At 41.3% G+C, this 18,096-nt stretch overlaps 1 protein-coding gene across 1 annotated transcript in view; it reads right to left on the bottom strand.

Annotated features, from left to right (window-relative positions):
- The window catches only part of LOC144435536 (multidrug resistance-associated protein 1-like), a 44,484-nt gene extending 42,594 nt beyond the window's left edge, over positions 1-1,890 (bottom strand). The window contains exons 1-2 of the mRNA XM_078124125.1: positions 1,867-1,890; positions 1,286-1,459 (exon numbers count right to left, since the gene is read on the bottom strand). Coding sequence (XP_077980251.1) covers positions 1,286-1,459; positions 1,867-1,890 — 198 coding nt within the window. The remainder of the gene's footprint in view (positions 1-1,285; positions 1,460-1,866) is intronic.
- Between the last annotated feature and the right edge of the window lie 16,206 nt (positions 1,891-18,096).

The following is an 18,096-nucleotide window of genomic DNA, read 5'->3' on the forward strand; positions in this document are numbered from 1 at the left end:
AAAAACCCATATAATGGATGCACTGCTGTTTATAAATAAATAATAGTAATAATAACAATGATATACAACATTTTAAGTGTAAATTTCTGCAAGATTTACTGTGTATTAGATCATTTTTTGTGGACTTAATACAGAGGGTACTGGGTATACAATAGACCAATCTGATTAAAATCGGATGTAGTGTACACAATTTCTTTTTGGCTGTTACATTTACTTTCATTTGTTCTTTATGAGCGCTCGTTGCACATATCTGACTCAAAACCATAGGTGTTCCCGAACCCAATCTCGTACTTGCAAGTAACCAACCACAATCCGTCTTACAATATAACACCCAAATTGAAAGAAAGAGAATGACTAAACAATAATAAAAGAGCGCTCTGAAGTACTGTACCCCGTATGGTTTAGCATATTATGCATTTTCATTGGTTGAGTGAATTCACTCAGCACTCTCATGTGGCTTGGGATAACCTATGGTATTGTGTCAGGCATATGTAATAAGCACTCACAAAGAACAAATGACAGTACACGTTATAACCAAAAAGAAATTGCAACGTGTACACTACATTGCATTTTAAATTAGATTGTGAATAGACACATGTAATGTATTGATATTACAAAGGCCATTTATGATAACCTTTAGAATTACTGCAGTGTACATTGTGCAGTAACCACAGCATACACAAAGTTTGTGATATTTCTAGCTCTGCTAAAAAAAATAATGCCAGCTGTATTATGTAATGAGTCTACATTTACCTCTATCAGTACATAAATGTATATGCTGTCACAAGACAAAGTACTCTTGCAGCTATAAGAATGAGTTTCTATAGTGATAGAACTAGCATTTACCAGTTGCGTTTGTGCTATTAGATTCAATTCAAGTACATGTAGGATCTTATTTACATATATTGTGATATCGACCAATGAGGATGCTTCATTACACTTGGAATATCAAACATAGTACATGTATACCGTATGATAGAGTAAATTGTTGACAATGAGTAAATCACTATAGTTCCATGGTACATGTATTATTATAGTGGTACAGAACTGCAAATGTACGTACATTGCACACACTAGATTGTGAGTGTACGATATGTTGTGCCCCTCAGCCTTCAATGGTGAAAGGGGTTGGCCAATAATTGAGGACACTCCAGCACAAGACTATAACTCAGTACATGTACATGTGTACAGGCACATACAATCCCATGTACATGTAGTACTCAAGGTAAATATTTCCAAAGCAAATGTTAATACTTGACTGTTTCTACAATGTATCTGTACTTACTGTTTTCACTCTATGTAGATTTGACACTGCAATGTATCCTCTGCTGTGTTGCTTCATGTGGTACATGTAGAAGGGAGCCACCAACCAAAGGTATGCACATGGCAGCCATATCATTACAGTTTTCTGGAAGCATACAGTTAAATCTGGGACAGTTGAATTCAGTAATGTGGGGTCCTAGGTAAGATAGAAGAAAAAAAATAACAGTGACTGAATTACTCTTCACATATACATGTACATATGTTTTCTTCTGTGTATTGCAAAGCAGTATTTTTGTTGACATCATGTCACTTTATTTGCATTCATCATTTTTATCTAAACAGGATATTTCTAGGTTCATTTATTTCTTCCATACAACCTACAAGTGTAGGGTTTATAGTGAAAGCTAACACCGATAATACATACCATACAACCTACATTTTTGTACGTGTAGGGTTTATGCTGATACAAGACAAACATGTTACAGCACATGTCATGTATACATGTACAAATCAAGACTGTTGTCAGCATGTGCAGACCTTGATCATGTGTGTTGCAACATACTTGTCTGTTCTATGTATATTGGGGTCAGCATATAAAATTACCTTGTTGATGTGTGGGTACACCATGCCAAATTGTACATGTAATACAGTCACATGCACATACATTGTTCATTATCTGACAATTGAGAGCACATTGATCATTCATGTATGTGTCCAGCATTTCATAAATGGATCATAATTTAAATATAATTAACATGTACACTACAAGAACTGAATGGACAAAAAAAATCACATTTTTTTACCCAAATCACACACCGGTGGCAAGATCATTTTGATTTGAACAATTTCACAACTAGACATCAAAGGTAATTATACCCACCAAATATCATTGCAATCGGTCCGGCATTTTTTTACTTTAAATTGTTTACACACAGAGAGACACACAGACAGACACAGACACAGACACAGACACAGACACAGACACACACACACACACACACACACACACACACACACACACACACACACACTTTGCCATGCCTATAGCACTACTGAACCTTATCAGTTCAGTTGTTCTAAAAAAAAAACCACACAGTTGTTTCAATGATAATTGTTGATTGAAGTGAGCACAGTGCACCCTAAATGTATGGTGTCATGACAACATATTACTTAAATCAGACAATAACTTTCACCTATGGAGACAATTATTGTTATTGTTGGTACCCTTTTGGCTTTCATCATTCCAGAGTTTCCTTCCTACATGTAAGTAGCTGAGTGTGATCCTTGCATGTCACTGTCAAGTTTCTCATCTCTCAGCAATTATTAAGAAGTGAGAATTATTGCCTGATTTAAAATTTCACTAGCTGTATTAAAATGGGGATAATTTTTTCAATCAGGCAACCAACAATATACTCACTGAAAATTTTTAAAATACCAATAATTAGACATTGTACATGTCAATTAGAAGTCTGTTTTATCTATCAGTAGTATAGTAATAAGTTGAAATCATGATCATGTTGGGGGGGGCGCTGATTTTTGGATACCCCAAAATCAATTTGATTGGATATATTGCACCATACTATTACTAATTACTATTACTATGTGTGCTGCTACACAAGTTTACTCACAAGTAATTCAATACTATGCAGGACATACCACACAGTATAATCATAGACCCTCCACCCACTATGGTACATCTAACAAAACAGTTCCAAAAATGTTCCAGTTGCAGGTAGTGCTGTACAATTTACATCAAAGACAGTGTAAACACAATGGGTGCATGCATTTCTACAATCTGCATATCATAACATGTACTTTCTTTGTCAATGAAGACATGAGTTGCCATAGATACATGTACCATATATCTTTAGAGCAAACACAATGCTTGTGGTATGGCATGTACATGTACATGTATGTGTCTTCTCAGCAAGAGTGTGCTCATGTTTTAATGTAGGTGTGCAGTAGCACATACTGAAATTTTGATACTATCTCTAGGTTATCCATTTATTGTAAATGTGTAAGTAGTTGAATGTTATTTATCTTACGCCATGGTGTACACATCTAGATAAGGTCAAACAAGGCTTCAATTGGCAATGTTGACACTGACAACACTGGATATTTAAACCATTACATAATCAAGGTCACATGATCAAAGTCTAGTAGATGGATTACTTATTGTAATAAGTCTCTGCAGTGTTGTAGCCAGCCTTCATTTTTGTGGGTCATCATAAATTATTTTGGGACATTAAAAAAAAGCACCAATGGCATTGTAGCAGAACTGTACAGTTTTTAAAAATATATTTACCCACATGCTGATCCATGCCAGATATTTGCTGAATGATTATGCAGTTGCCTATCCAACCCTGTTGTTATCTATGCAATATACATGATCATTTGGCTGTTGCTATAGGTGTGGTTATGTTGCTAAACATATCGCATACAATTTTAGTGTGGGTCATCTATGACCCATCACTTTCTAAATTGTGGGTCAGGTCCAAAAAATGTGTGCCAAATGACCCAAAAAAAACCTGGCTGCAACATTGTCTCTGGGTCATTGGTTTCCAATTTATCATTCCAAAGTAACTATATTGTACTGTCCTATTGATTCTTGGAACCATGAATAATATATTCTCCAAATTCAATTACACTGAGGATATTTTTTGGACCTATTTTGGAAATCTTAAATAACTTTTAAAAAGTTAGCAACTTCAATGTTTATACAACAAATACATGTTGTTGTTGTTGTTGTTGTTGTTGTTGTTGTTGCTGTTTTTGTTTGGTTTTGGGGGGTTTTTTTAGAAGGCCAGCTGGGTATTTTTAATATTTCACAAACCAAGTATACCATTTCCATTTGTATTTGTAATTGAACACTTCTATAAATAGTATAATGCAAACTACTCTTAGACTATACCTTTATTCTCTAAATGAAACTTGCAGTGGTTTTTTTAAGGTTGCCTAAACTTATAGATATACTACATGTATCTGTCAAACATTTTTTTTTCTTTTTAAATTTTTTGTGTTGGAAATTCCAGGGAACAGAATTTTTATCATGTCAAAAAAGTAACTTCACTTTTTTTTAGGCCTATATGATATCTCAACATGTTGAACAAATGTAGTACTGTATGGTGAATTTAATACACAAGAAGACAAGATAGTTGTAACATTTATACTAGCACTGTATGTTACCATCCTTTTTCAATTGACGAGTTGTCAAATCATCCATTTTTTGGGGGGGAATACTCACTTTCTCTCAGTGTTCTCTGCTGATATTTGTCGACATTCAATAATTATGACCACTGGAAAAAAACCTACCTGTACACTATCGCTACTTACACCACAGTATACTGGGCTATCCTTACTGACATTCTCATTTTCTCTGTTCTTGGAGAATGGAGCATAAATTCACAAAATAAAAATGTCAGTTAGGATAGCGAAATAGTGTAAGTTGCTATATTTCTTGAAGCGTAAAGGTAGGCGAACTGGAAAACAGATACGGTGCTATACTGTTACGGGATTACACCAATATCACCAGGCCATCATGGTGATCACTAATATGATTATGAGTGTTTAAATTGTACAATCGATAACATGAATCATGACCTTGCTCTGTGGAGTGGAGTGTAAAGTGTAGAGTACATGTAGTGTCTGACATTCCCATACCACTCACGATTTCGAGAAGGCAATAGACTCAATGTTAACAATAAAATGATAGAAGTGTATGTATGTATGTGTGAGTGACAGTTCCTGATGTATGAGACTTCTGGCTGGGCAAATAACAGCTTTTCTGCCACTATTCGCCCGGCGGCTGGGCACAAAAAACTACTATTTTGCCCAACGGCTGGGCAGAGAAAAGCTACTATTTGCCCAATGGCTGGGCAGAGAAAAGCTACTATTCACCCAGCAGCTGGGCAGAGAAAAGCTACTATTCACCCAGCAGCTGGGCAGAGAAAAGCTAATATTCACCCACCGGCGGGCACAGAAAAGCTACTATTTATCCAGCGATTGTGCGAAAAGTAGCAGAAAAGCTACTTTTCGCTCAGTGGTTGGGTGAATAGCCTTTGCCATCTCATTATTTATTTGAATGGTCAATACTACCCTACTAGTCTATCCTAACCCACTGGTCTATCCCAACTACTGGTCAATCCTAACCCACTAGTCAATACTATCCCACTAGTCAATACTATCCCACTAGTCTATCCTAACCCACTGGTCAATACTATCCCACTGGTCTATCCTAGTCTACTGGTCAATATTACCCCACTGGTCTATCCCAACTACTGGTCAATACTATCCCACTAGTCTATCCTAACCCACTGGTCAATACTATCCCACTGGTCTATCCTAACCCACTGGTCAATACTACCCCACTGGTCTATCCCAACTACTGGTCAATACTATCCCATTAGTCTATCCTAACCCACTGGTCAATACTATCCCACTGGTCTATCCCAACTACTGGTCAATACTATCCCACTAGTCTATCCTAACCCACTGGTCAATACTATCCCACTGGTCTATCCTAACCCACTGGTCAATACTACCCCATTAGTCTATCCTATTCCACTGGTCAATACTACCCCACTGGTCTATCCCAACACACTGGTCAATACTATCCCACTGGTCTATCCTACTCTCCTGGTCAATACTACCCCACTGGTCTATCCTAACCCACTGGTCAATACTACCCAATTAGTCTATCCCAACCCACTAGTCAATACTATCCCACTGGTCTATCCCAACGCACTGGTCAATACTATCCCACTAGTATCTATCCCAGTAGTCTATCCTAACCCACTGGTCAATCCCAACCCACCAGTCAATACTACCCCACTGGTCAATACTATCCCACTGGTCTATCCTAACTACTGGTCAATACTATCCCACTAGTCTATCCTACTCTACTGGTCAATACTACCCCACTGGTCTATCCTAGTCTACTGGTCAATACTATCCCACTGGTATATCCTAACCCACTGGTCAATACTACCCCACTGGTCTATCCTAACCCACTGGTCAATACTATCCCACTAGTCTATCCTAGTCTACTGGTCAATACTACCCCAATGGTCTATCCTAACCCACTGGTCAATACTATCCCACTAGTCTATCCTAGTCTACTGGTCAATACTACCCCACTGGTCTATCCTAGTCTACTGGTCAATACTACCCCACTGGTCTATCCTAACCCACTGGTCAATACTATCCCACTAGTCTATCCTACTCTACTGGTCAATACTACCCCACTGGTCTATCCTAGTCTACTGGTCAATACTATCCCACTCGTCTATCCTAACCCACTGGTCAATACTACCCCACTAGTCTATCCTAACCCACTGGTCAATACTATCCCACTGGTCTATCCTAACCCACTGGTCAATACTACCCCACTGGTCTATCCTAACCCACTGGTCAATACTATCCCACTGGTCTATCCTAACCCACTGGTCAATACTATCCCACTGGTCTATCCTAACCCACTGGTCAATACTATCCCACTGGTCTATCCTAACCTACTGGTCAATACTAGCCCACTAGTCTATCCTAGTCTACTAGTCAATACTATCCCACTGGTCTATCCTAACCCACTGGTCAATATTACCCCACTGGTCTATCCCAACTATTGGTCAATACTAGCCCACTAGTCTATCCTAGTCTACTGGTCAATACTATCCCACTGGTCTATCCTAATCCACTGGTCAATACTAGCCCACTAGTCTATCCTAGTCCACTGGTCAATACTATCCCACTGGTCTATCCTAACCCACTGGTCAATACTATCCCACTGGTCTATCCTAGTCTACTGGTCAATACTATCCCACTGGTCTATCCTAGTCTACTGGTCAATACTATCCCACTGGTCTATCCTAACCCACTGGTCAATACTATCCCACTGGTCTATCCTAGTCTACTGGTCAATACTACCCCACTGGTCAATACTATCCCACTGGTCTATCCTAGTCTACTGGTCAATACTACCCCACTGGTCTATCCCAACTATTGGTCAATACTATCCCACTGGTCTATCCTAGTCTACTGGTCAATACTATCCCACTGGTCTATCCTAGTCTACTGGTCAATACTACCCCACTGGTCTATCCTAACCCACTGGTCAATACTATCCCACTAGTCTATCCTAGTCTACTGGTCAATACTATCCCACTAGTCTATCTTAGTCCACTGGTCTATCCTACTCTACTGGTCAATACTACCCCACTGGTCTATCCTAGTCTACTGGTCAATACTACCCCACTGGTCTATCCTAACCCACTGGTCAATACTATCCCACTAGTCTATCCTACTCTACTGGTCAATACTACCCCACTGGTCTATCCTAGTCTACTGGTCAATACTACCCCACTGGTCAATACTATCCCACTGGTCTATCCTAACCCACTGGTCAATACTATCCCACTAGTCTATCCTAGTCTACTAGTCAATACTATCCCACTGGTCTATCCTAACCCACTGGTCAATACTGCCCCACTGGTCTATCCTAACCCACTGGTCAATACTATCCCACTGGTCTATCCTAACCCACTGGTCAATACTATCCCACTGGTATATCCTAACCCACTGGTCAATACTAGCCCACTAGTCTATCCTAGTCTACTAGTCAATACTACCCCACTAGTCTATCCTAACCCACTGGTCAATACTATCCCACTGGTCTATCCTAACCCACTGGTCAATACTATCCCACTGGTCTATCCTAGTCTACTGGTCAATACTACCCCACTGGTCAATACTATCCCACTGGTCTATCCTAGTCTACTGGTCAATACTACCCCACTGGTCTATCCTAACCCATTGGTCAATACTACCCCACTGGTCTATCCTAGTCTACTGGTCAATACTATCCCACTGGTCTATCCTAACCCACTGGTCAATACTATCCCACGGGTCTATCCTAACCCACTGGTCAATACTAGCCCACTAGTCTATCCTAGTCTACTGGTCAATACTACCCCACTGGTCAATACTATCCCACTGGTCTATCCTAGTCTACTAGTCAATACTACCCCACTGGTCTATCCTAACCCACTGGTCTATACTATCCCACTAGTCTATCCTAGTCTACTGGTCAATACTACCCCACTGGTCTATCCTAACCTACTGGTCAATACTAGCCCACTGGTCTATCCTAGTCTACTGGTCAATACTAGCCCACTAGTCTATCCTAGTCTACTGGTTAATACTATCCCACTGGTCTAGCCTAGTCTACTGGTCAATACTATCCCACTGGTCTATCCTAACCCACTGGTCAATACTATCCCACTAGTCTATCCTAGTCTACTAGTCAATACTATCCCACTGGTCTATCCTAGTCCACTGGTCAATACTATCCCACTGGTCTATCCTAACCCACTGGTCAATACTATCCCACTGGTCTATCCTAACCCACTGGTCAATACTATCCCACTGGTCTATCCTAATCCACTGGTCTATCCTAATCCACTGGTCAATACTAGCCCACTAGTCTATCCTAGTCTACTGGTCAATACTATCCCACTGGTCTATCCTAACCCACTGGTCAATACTATCCCACTGGTCTATCCTAGTCTACTGGTCAATACTACCCCACTGGTCAATACTATCCCACTGGTCTATCCTAGTCTACTGGTCAATACTACCCCACTGGTCTATCCCAACTATTGGTCAATACTATCCCACTGGTCTATCCTAGTCTACTGGTCAATACTAGCCCACTAGTCTATCCTAGTCTACTGGTCAATACTATCCCACTGGTCTAGCCTAGTCTACTGGTCAATACTACCCCACTGGTCAATACTATCCCACTGGTCTATCCTAACCCACTGGTCAATACTATCCCACTGGTCTATCCTAACCCACTCGTCTATCCTAACCCACTGGTCAATACTAGCCCACTAGTCTATCCTAGTCTACTAGTCAATACTATCCCACTAGTCTATCCTAACCTACTGGTCAATACTATCCCACTAGTCTATCCCAACTACTGGTCAATACTACCCCACGGGTCTATCCTAACCCACTCGTCTATCCTAACCCACTGGTCAATACTATCCCACTAGTCTATCCTAACCCACTGGTCAATACTATCCCACTGGTCTATCCTAACCCACTGGTCAATACTACCCCACTGGTCTATCCTAACCCACTGGTCAATACTATCCCACTGGTCTATCCTAACCCACTGGTCAATACTATCCCACTGGTCTATCCTAACCCACTGGTCAATACTATCCCACTAGTCTATCCTAGTCTACTAGTCAATACTATCCCACTGGTCTATCCTAGTCCACTGGTCAATACTATCCCACTGGTCTATCCTAACCCACTGGTCAATACTATCCCACTGGTCTATCCTAACCCACTGATCAATACTATCCCACTGGTCTATCCTATTCCACTGGTCTATCCTTATCCACTGGTCAATACTAGCCCACTAGTCTATCCTAGTCTACTGGTCAATACTATCCCACTGGTCTATCCTAACCCACTGGTCAATACTATCCCACTGGTCTATCCTAACCCACTGGTCAATACTATCCCACTGGTCTATCCTAGTCTACTGGTCAATACTACCCCACTGGTCTATCCGAACCCACTGGTCTATCCTAACCCACTGGTCTATCCTAGTCTACTGGTCAATACTATCCCACTAGTCTATCCTAACCTACTGGTCAATACTACCCCACTAGTCTATCCTAACCTACTGGTCAATACTAGCCCACTAGTCTATCCTAGTCTACTGGTCAATACTATCCCACTAGTCTATCCTAACCTACTGGTCAATACTAGCCCACTAGTCTATCCTAGTCTACTGGTCAATACTACCCCACTAGTCTATCCTAACCCACTGGTCAATACTATCCCACTGGTCTATCCTAGTCTACTGGTCAATACTATCCCACTGGTCTATCCTAACCCACTGGTCAATACTATCCCACTAGTCTATCCTAGTCTACTAGTCAATACTATCCCACTGGTCTATCCTAGTCCACTGGTCAATACTATCCCACTGGTCTATCCTAACCCACTGGTCAATACTATCCCACTGGTCTATCCTAACCCACTGGTCAATAATATCCCACTGGTCTATCCTAATCCACTGGTCTATCCTAATCCACTGGTCAATACTAGCCCACTAGTCTATCCTAGTCTACTGGTCAATACTATCCCACTGGTCTATCCTAACCCACTGGTCAATACTATCCCACTGGTCTATCCTAGTCTACTGGTCAATACTACCCCACTGGTCAATACTATCCCACTGGTCTATCCTAGTCTACTGGTCAATACTACCCCACTGGTCTATCCTAGTCTACTGGTCAATACTATCCCACTGGTCTATCCTAGTCTACTGGTCAATACTATCCCACTGGTCTATCCTATCCCACTGGTCAATACTAGCCCACTAGTCTATCCTAGTCTACTGGTCAATACTATCCCACTGGTCTAGCCTAGTCTACTGGTCAATACTACCCCACGGGTCTATCCTAACCCACTGGTCAATACTACCCCACTGGTCAATACTATCCCACTGGTCTATCCTAACCCACTGGTCAATACTATCCCACTGGTCTATCCTAACCCACTCGTCTATCCTAACCCACTGGTCAATACTATCCCACTAGTCTATCCTAACCCACTGGTCAATACTATCCCACTGGTCTATCCTAACCCACTGGTCAATACTACCCCACTGGTCTATCCTAACCCACTCGTCTATCCTAACCCACTGGTCAATACTATCCCACTAGTCTATCCTAACCCACTGGTCAATACTATCCCACTGGTCTATCCTAACCCACTGGTCAATACTATCCCACTGGTCTATCCTAACCAACTCGTCTATCCTAACCCACTGGTCAATACTATCCCACTAGTCTATCCTAGTCTACTAGTCAATACTATCCCACTGGTCTATCCTAACCCACTGGTCAATACTACCCCACGGGTCTATCCTAACCCACTCGTCTATCCTAACCCACTGGTCAATACTATCCCACTAGTCTATCCTAACCCACTGGTCAATACTATCCCACTGGTCTATCCTAACCCACTGGTCAATACTACCCCACTGGTCTATCCTAACCCACTGGTCAATACTATCCCACTGGTCTATCCTAACCCACTGGTCAATACTATCCCACTAGTCTATCCTAGTCTACTAGTCAATACTATCCCACTGGTCTATCCTAGTCCACTGGTCAATACTATCCCACTGGTCTATCCTAACCCACTGGTCAATACTATCCCACTGGTCTATCCTAACCCACTGATCAATACTATCCCACTGGTCTATCCTAATCCACTGGTCTATCCTTATCCACTGGTCAATACTAGCCCACTAGTCTATCCTAGTCTACTGGTCAATACTATCCCACTGGTCTATCCTAGTCTACTGGTCAATACTACCCCACTGGTCAATACTATCCCACTGGTCTATCCTAGTCTACTGGTCAATACTACCCCACTGGTCTATCCCAACTATTGGTCAATACTATCCCACTGGTCTATCCTAGTCTACTGGTCAATACTATCCCACTGGTCTATCCTAGTCTACTGGTCAATACTATCCCACTGGTCTATCCTATCCCACTGGTCAATATTACCCCACTGGTCTATCCCAACTACTGGTCAATACTATCCCACTGGTATATCCTAACCCACTGGTCAATACTATCCCACTGGTCTATCCCAACTATTGGTCAATACTATCCCACTGGTCTATCCTAGTCTATTGGTCAATACTACCCCACTGGTCTATCCTAACCCACTGGTCTATCCTAGTCTACTGGTCAATACTATCCCACTGGTCTATCCTAGTCTACTGGTCAATACTATCCCACTGGTCTATCCTAACCCACTGGTCAATACTAGCCCACTAGTCTATCCTAGTCTACTGGTCAATACTATCCCACTGGTCTAGCCTAGTCTACTGGTCAATACTACCCCACGGGTCTATCCTAACCCACTGGTCAATACTACCCCACTGGTCAATACTATCCCACTGGTCTATCCTAACCCACTGGTCAATACTACCCCACGGGTCTATCCTAACCCACTGGTCAATACTAGCCCACTAGTCTATCCTAGTCTACTGGTCAATACTATCCCACTAGTCTATCCTAACCCACTGGTCAATACTACCCCACTAGTCTATCCTAGTCTACTGGTCAATACTATCCCACTGGTCTATCCTAACCCTCTGGTCAATACTATCCCACTGGTCTATCCTAGTCTACTGGTCTATCCTAACTCACTGGTCTATCCTAACCCACTGGTCTATCCTAACCCACTGGTCTATCCTAGTCTACTGGTCAATACTATCCCACTGGTCTATCCTAGTCTACCGGTCAATACTACCCCACTAGTCTATCCTAACCTACTGGTCAATACTATCCTACTGGTCTATCCTAGTCTACTGGTCAATATTACCCCACTGGTCTATCCTAACCCACTGGTCTATCCTAACCCACTGGTCAATACTATCCCACTGGTCTATCCTAACCCACTGGTCAATACTATCCCACTGGTCTATCCTAATCCACTGGTCTATCCTAATCCACTGGTCAATACTAGCCCACTAGTCTATCCTAGTCTACTGGTCAATACTATCCCACTGGTCTATCCTAACCCACTGGTCAATACTATCCCACTGGTCTATCCTAACCCACTGGTCTATCCTAGTCTACTGGTCAATACTATCCCACTAATCTATCCTAGTCTATTGGTCAATACTACCCCACTGGTCTATCCCAACTACTGGTCAATACTACCCCACGGGTCTATCCTAGTCTACTGGTCAATACTATCCCACTGGTATATCCTAGTCTATTGGTCAATACTATCCCACTGGTCTATCCTAGTCTATTGGTCAATACTACCCCACTGGTCTATCCCAACTACTGGTCAATACTACCCCACGGGTCTATCCTAGTCTACTGGTCAATACTATCCCACTGGTATATCCTAGTCTATTGGTCAATACTATCCCACTGGTCTATCCTAGTCTACTGGTCAATACTACCCCACTGGTCTATCCCAACTACTGGTCAATACTATCCCACTGGTATATCCTAACCCATTGGTCAATACTATCCCACTAGTCTATCCTAACCTACTGGTCTATCCCAACTACTGGTCAATACTATCCCACTGGTCTATCCTAACCCACTGGTCAATACTATCCCTTTGGTCTATCCTAGTCTACTGGTCAATACTACCCCACTGGTCAATACTATCCCACTGGTCTATCCTAGTCTACTAGTCAATACTACCCCACTGGTCTATCCTAACCCACTGGTCTATCCTAGTCTACTAGTCAATACTACCCCACTGGTCTATCCTAACCCACTGGTCTATCCTAGTCTACTGGTCAATACTATCCCACTAGTCTATCCTAGTCTATTGGTCAATACTACCCCACTGGTCTATCCTAACCCACTGGTCTATCCTAGTCTACTGGTCAATACTATCCCACTAGTCTATCCTAGTCTACTGGTCAATACTACCCCACTGGTCTATCCTAGTCTACTGGTCAATACTACCCCACTGGTCTTTCCCAACTACTGGTCAATACTATCCCACTAGTCTATCCTAACCTACTGGTCAATACTATCCCACTGGTCTATCCTAACCCACTGGTCTATCCCAACTACTGGTCAATACTATCCCACTAGTCTATCCTAACCTACTGGTCAATACTATCCCACTAGTCTATCCAAACCCACTGGTCTATCCCAACTACTGGTCAATATTATCCCACTGGTATATCCTAACCCACTGGTCAATACTATCCCACTGGTCTATCCTAGTCAGTGGTTGGGTGAATAGCCTTTGCCATCTCATTATTTATTTGAATGGTCAATACTAACCCACTAGTCTATCCTAACCCACTAATCTACTGGTCAATACTACCCCACTAGTCTATCCTAACCCATTGGCCAATACTACCCCACTAGTCTATCCTAACCCACTGGTCAATACTATCCCACTGGTCTATCCTAGTCTACTGGTCAATACTATCCCACTGGTCAATACTAACCCACTGGTCAATACTATCCCATTAGTCTATCCTAACCCACTGGTCAATACTATCCCACTGGTCTATCCTAGTCTACTGGTCAATACTATCCCACTGGTCTATCCTAACCCACTGGTCAATACTATCCCACTAGTCTATCCTAACCCACTGGTCAATACTATCCCATTAGTCTATCCTAACCCATTGGTCAATACTATCCCACTGGTCTATCCTAGTCTACTGGTCAATACTATCCCACTGGTCTATCCTAACCCACTGGTCAATACTATCCCACTAGTCTATCCTAACTACTGGTCAATACTATCCCACTGGTCTATCCTAACCCACTGGTCAATACTACCCCACTAGTCTATCCTAACCCACTGGTCAATATCCCCACTATTCTGACCCACCAGTCTATTATGGTTGACTGAAACAGCCATACATGTATATAAACTGACACATAGCAGCCTATTGACTCCCCTTTGACTCAACCCCCTTACAGAACTAGCCACTTTAATTGTGATAGTGAACTTCATGATAATTAGTTAAGCCCAAAAAGGCAAATTTTATACCATTTTATTCTCCATCCATCCATCCACAATTATGCTTCGATACCCTTTTTCAAGAAATCTCAAATCCTAGGAAATGGGAACCAATACTTTTGGGGAACTCAGTGGCATATATATAGCCAGGATTTTTATATTGGAGGGGCAAGAACCGACAAAATCCTATGAAAAAACTGACAAAAGGAATGAAGAGTCATGAAAACAGCCTAAAAACAAACAAACTTACCCATTTTGAACCGACAGACCTCAATACTGGGGGCTGTGCCCCCCCCCCCCCCACCCCCACTACTACCCCTCTGGCTATACTACTCGGGAAGGTGGATGAACCAATTAAACGGGAAAGTGAAAGTTTGAGGTGTAATAAATCTGACTGTCCCCATGATCAGATGTCCTACAACAAAGGATTTATATTCAGATCCATTCAATGAATCGTCAGCATATGAATAGATGCTCTTTGTTATAGGACACTTGTGGTTTATGACACCAGAACACCTTTATTCAGTATCATTGTAAGGAAATTAACTACTGACTAGCAACAATAGGTTGTTTAATAACACATATATAGGTTGTCTAATAACACATATATAGGTTGTCTAATAACACATATATAGGTTGTCTAATAACACATATATAGGTTGTCTAATAACACATATATAGGTTGTCTAATAACACATATATAGGTTGTCTAATAACACATATATAGGTTGTCTAATAACACATATATAGGTTGTCTAATAACACATATATAGGTTGTCTAATAACACATATATAGGTTGTCTAATAACACATACTGTCCTGGCTGCATTATACAAGGCAGTCTATAGTCCCTCATGGGAAAGTTTAATTTTCTTGAAAACTGAATGATACAAGATACAAGATATTTTTATTTCCAAATTAGGGGCCCCTGGATGGCATGATACAAACATTTATAATTGGAAACAAACACAATAAAATCACATTTAAAGAAATGATGCTATATTACACAGCAAAATTCTCTATGGCCAGTTATTGGGTACCTCTGTAGCAGAGTACCTTTGGAGGTACTCCAAGCTAGAGCAGCCCTGAAGTAGCCTCAGAGGTACTCTGCAGGTACTCTACTGTAGTAGCCCATAATGGCATGAATGGAGTAGCTGCACAGTACCTCTGAGTATTGTTGTATTGTAATGTGATACTAGTATTTTGTCTATGTATTTACTATACCATGCTGTCCATAGCATGCTGTAATGTGACATTTTGTCTATGTACTTACTATACCATGCTTTCCGTAGCATTGTGACATTTTGTCCATGTATTTACTATACCATGCTTTCCACATAGCATGTTGTAATGTAATATGCTTCTGATAGATACAGAGAGCAATTTCAATCTCTTTTTGTTTAAATTGATCTTTCTTTTCCATACTATTGAATTCTGACTTGATATTATAAATTTCACTAAATAATTGATCTCTTTGCTGTGTATAAAGTTTGCAATGTCTCAAGTGACGTTCTTTCTCTTCTACATCTTCTATTTTAGTACAATTTGTACATAGTCTATTTTCAATTGGAGTTTTGTGTGACGATTGCATTGAAAGATGATGACTGATCGATTGCTTTGAAAAGTACCATTCACTAGACTGCATCATGGAAGTATATTAGTTATTACCGAGACGCCATGACTCGTAAAAGTACTAATACTAATACTAGAGCGTGGCGCGGACGAGCATGGTCGATCGATTGTAATTTGTAATCAGTCAAACTGGCAAAGCAATATTTTCGTCCAAATTGTCAAATTCAAATACGATCAGTTGTTCAAAAGTCTGCATTGTTTTGGTTCACTAGAATGCGATAGTAGGTAGAACCATAGACCCTCCTCCTGGTGGAGGGTCTATGGTAGAACTAGCCTGGAACCATGCCAATCCCCTTTACAAATTACATGTATCTTGCCGTGTGTATTTACACAGGAAAAGAACGGCCGCGGCCGGCCATAGCTTACATAAATCATTAAGCATTACGTAATCAGTCATCGCACAACTGATGTAGTTGAAATGCGCAGTTTTGTTACTAGAAAATAGAGCTCACTGCTCTGTACTGTGTGCGTTCTTTTCCCATGTAATATTTTTTTGAAAAAGTTGAGTATTATAATATAAACATTCTTACCCACAAAGGTCCGACACAGAAGTTTTCAAGAACCATGCTTATCGTCAGAAATGTGTTGTTGTCTTGATACCGCCCATCACACGAACGTAACAGTTCACGACCGTGACCAAGTTCTAGTACAAGTCATGTGACAGTTGACCTTTCAACCCGATTTCAACTACAATGTCTATCGTATGTTCCGCAATCCCTACATTGAGCATCTGCTATGGCCGTCTTCTCAATCAATCACACACTCTCCCTTTCCTACACTCTTCCCTTTCCTGAAAATGACAGGCTAGCTGCAATAATTGTAGCGTCTTGTTGCGGTTTTGTGGGTTTTTTCGTCTGTTTTGGTGAACAGACGAAAAAACCCACAAAACCGCAACAAGACGCTACAATTATTGCAGCTAATGACAGGCTAGTACTATCAACGTGCGCTTTTTTTATTTGTTTTTATCACTTGCAGTCACTATACGATTTATGACGAATTCATCCCGGATTTCTCACAGTCCTCGAAGCTTCGCATAAATAGCTAAGACTTGAGAAGTTGGGTTGTTTTGTATGTATCTACTGCATAATTGTACTCGTATACTAGTATCCCAGTATCCCTGTACTGTGCGCCCTCATCGATCACATAGGGCTAACCTTTTGTTGATGTGTTAGGTGTTTGGTGCTGTCTTGTAAAGTTTAGAAATTATTGTCTGAAAGGGTCTGAATAGTCTCAAAATTGACATTGGGTGTAAATGTGTCATTTATTGTAATTGCCGTCTGTCTAGGGATGACCTCAGTATTGACCTCTTTATTTAGAGTATAAACCTCCAGGGCTGCTAGGACCCCCCCCCCCCTCCACATGAGGTGTACACATCCCAGTCTCAAGCTCATCCCCCTACCTCTTACTGTCAAGATGCTATCAAATTATATTTCAAAAATATTTCAACCCTATGTAGTTGCTTTTTACATGTTGGTGCTGTCTTGTAAAGCTTGGAAATTATTTTCTGAAAATGTCTGAATAGTCTCAATATTGACTTTCAGAGTTAAAAACCTCCTGGGCTTCTAGGGGGAGATCCCCTAGGACCCCCCATAAGAGATGTACATATTCCCTTCTCAAGCTTTCCCCTATCTGTAAAACCAAAAA

Source organism: Glandiceps talaboti, chromosome 5 (genome assembly GCF_964340395.1).
Source record: "Glandiceps talaboti chromosome 5, keGlaTala1.1, whole genome shotgun sequence".
Classification (NCBI taxonomy): domain Eukaryota; kingdom Metazoa; phylum Hemichordata; class Enteropneusta; family Spengelidae; genus Glandiceps; species Glandiceps talaboti.